At 44.5% G+C, this 2,206-nt stretch overlaps 1 protein-coding gene across 1 annotated transcript; it reads left to right on the top strand.

Annotated features, from left to right (window-relative positions):
- Positions 1–14: 14 nt before the first annotated feature.
- LOC116351487 (dimodular nonribosomal peptide synthase-like) lies at positions 15–2,176 on the top strand (the record flags this gene model as incomplete). The annotated part of the gene is made up of 2 exons (XM_031783593.1): positions 15–1,279; positions 1,350–2,176. Coding segments are annotated over exons 1-2 (2,092 nt in total), but the record flags the coding sequence as incomplete, so codon positions are not given.
- Between the last annotated feature and the right edge of the window lie 30 nt (positions 2,177–2,206).

Below are 2,206 nucleotides of genomic sequence, written 5' to 3'. Positions count from 1 at the left end.
AATTTTTCAGCAAAATGCTAAGTGACATCGACACGCCAACTTTGCCGTTTGGTCTTAGTGATGTCCATCGCAGTGGTACCGACGTTAATGCTGCAGAACTTGCTTTGCCACAAGAACTGAATAATCAGTTGCGAGCTCTTGCACGTCATTTCCGTGTAAGCTTGGCCAGTTTGTGCCATTTGGCTTGGGCACAAGTACTTTCTCATACCAGTGGAAATGAGGCAGTTGTATTTGGTACTGTGCTACTCGGTCGTCTACAGTCCGGCGAAGGAAATGAAACTGCAATGGGGCTATTGATCAACACGCTGCCATTGCGGTTGGATATCGATGATACAACAGTTGAAAACGCTGTGCGAAACGCTCATTCTCAATTGAGTAGTTTATTGACACACGAATATGCATCGCTGGCCTTGGCACAACGATGCAGTGCCGTACCAGTTGCTCTACCACTTTTCAGCGCATTATTGAACTGTCGCCATGAAACACAAGAAGAGCATGTCACTACTGAACTTCCTACTGGAGTTAGTGTTCTTAATGGTGATAGTAAAACAAATTACCCATTGTCGTTGTCAGTAGATGATGATGAAAATTCGTTGAATCTTTCGGCCCAAGTGATATTGCCAGTATCAGCAACACGGATTTGTGCTTATATGCAACAGGCTTTAATATCCCTGGCCGATGCCATGACGAACACACCACAACAATCAATACGGTCATTAACAGTGATGCCACAAGAGGAGCGTAAAATGTTGCTTCATAGCTGGAACCAAACCAAAGTCAACTATCCATCTGTACACTATATTCATGAATTATTTGAGGCGCAGGTGAAGAACGATGGACAAGCCATTGCTATTGAGTGTGAAGGAGAAACAATTAACTATTCAGATCTTAATGCACAAGCAAATCGATTAGCACACTACCTGATTGCGAAAGGTGTTATGCCAGATGATCGCATAGCACTTTGCGTGAAACGCAGTACGAATTTACTCGTAGCTATATTGGGTATTTTAAAATCGGGCGGTGCTTATGTTCCGCTTGATCCAGCCTATTCCAGTCAACGGCTACAAAATATTCTTGAGGATGCCGAACCAGTGTGTTTGTTGACAGATGCCCCTGGTCAGGAAGCACTTGGAGACCATCAAGTGCCAGTAGTGGACTTAGATCAAGCATTGCCTGACGGTCTATCAACAGCCAATCCTGACTCAAAAAAAACTGGGATTAGCTACGGCTCATCTGGCCTATGTAATTTACACATCCGGCTCGACCGGAACTCCGAAAGGTGTGATGATCGAACATCGGCAAGTCACACGACTATTTGAAGCTACACGTGACAAATTTGATTTTAATAGTCAGGACAAATGGTGTCTCTTCCACTCATACTCGTTTGATTTTTCCGTGTGGGAGATGTGGGGTGCATTATTCAATGGAAGTCAATTGGCGATTGTGCCTTACAATCTCAGTCGGTCACCGCTTGAATTTTATGAATGGACTTGTAGCAGTGGTATAACTGTGCTTAATCAAACTCCTTCTGCTTTTAAAACATTTATGCAGATGAAAAGTACCAGTTCACTGTGTGATCGACTACGCTATGTGGTCCTTGGAGGTGAAGAATTAGATGCATTGACCGCAAAGAGCTGGTACGAAAAGTGTTCAAAAGGTCAAACAACTCTAGTCAATATGTATGGTACGACGGAAACAACGGTTCATGCCAGCTACCAACGGTTAGAATCGGAAAAATCTGTTCATTCAGTCGGACGACCGCTTGCAGATCTTTGTTATTATCTGTTAGACGCGCATAGCGAACCAGTGCCATTGGGAGTCGAAGGAGAACTGTATATTGGTGGTGGTGGTGTGGCACGCGGCTATCTCAACCGACCTGAACTTACTGCGGAACGATTTTTGTCCGATCCATTCAGTGATAGTCCAGGGGCTCGCATGTATCGCACCGGTGATCTGGCACGCTATCTACCTGACGGCAATTTGGTCCATTTGGGACGCATCGATCAACAGGTTAAAGTCCGTGGTTTCCGTGTTGAGCTTGGTGAAATCGAGGCTCGTTTGATCGAACATCCCCAAGTAAGCGAAGCAGTTGTTTTGTTATGTAAAAACAATACTGATGCACGTCTCGTCGCCTATGTTGTGGTCGATCCAGATGAATCGCTTGCTCAAAATTTACGTACATATTTATCATCTTTACTGCCTGACT

The sequence above is a fragment of the Contarinia nasturtii genome, unplaced genomic scaffold (assembly GCF_009176525.2).
Source record: "Contarinia nasturtii isolate CC-2019 unplaced genomic scaffold, AAFC_CNas_1.1 Cnas_scaffold_5549, whole genome shotgun sequence".
In the NCBI taxonomy this organism is placed as follows: domain Eukaryota; kingdom Metazoa; phylum Arthropoda; class Insecta; order Diptera; family Cecidomyiidae; genus Contarinia; species Contarinia nasturtii.
This window is presented reverse-complemented; position numbering and strand designations above follow the sequence as displayed.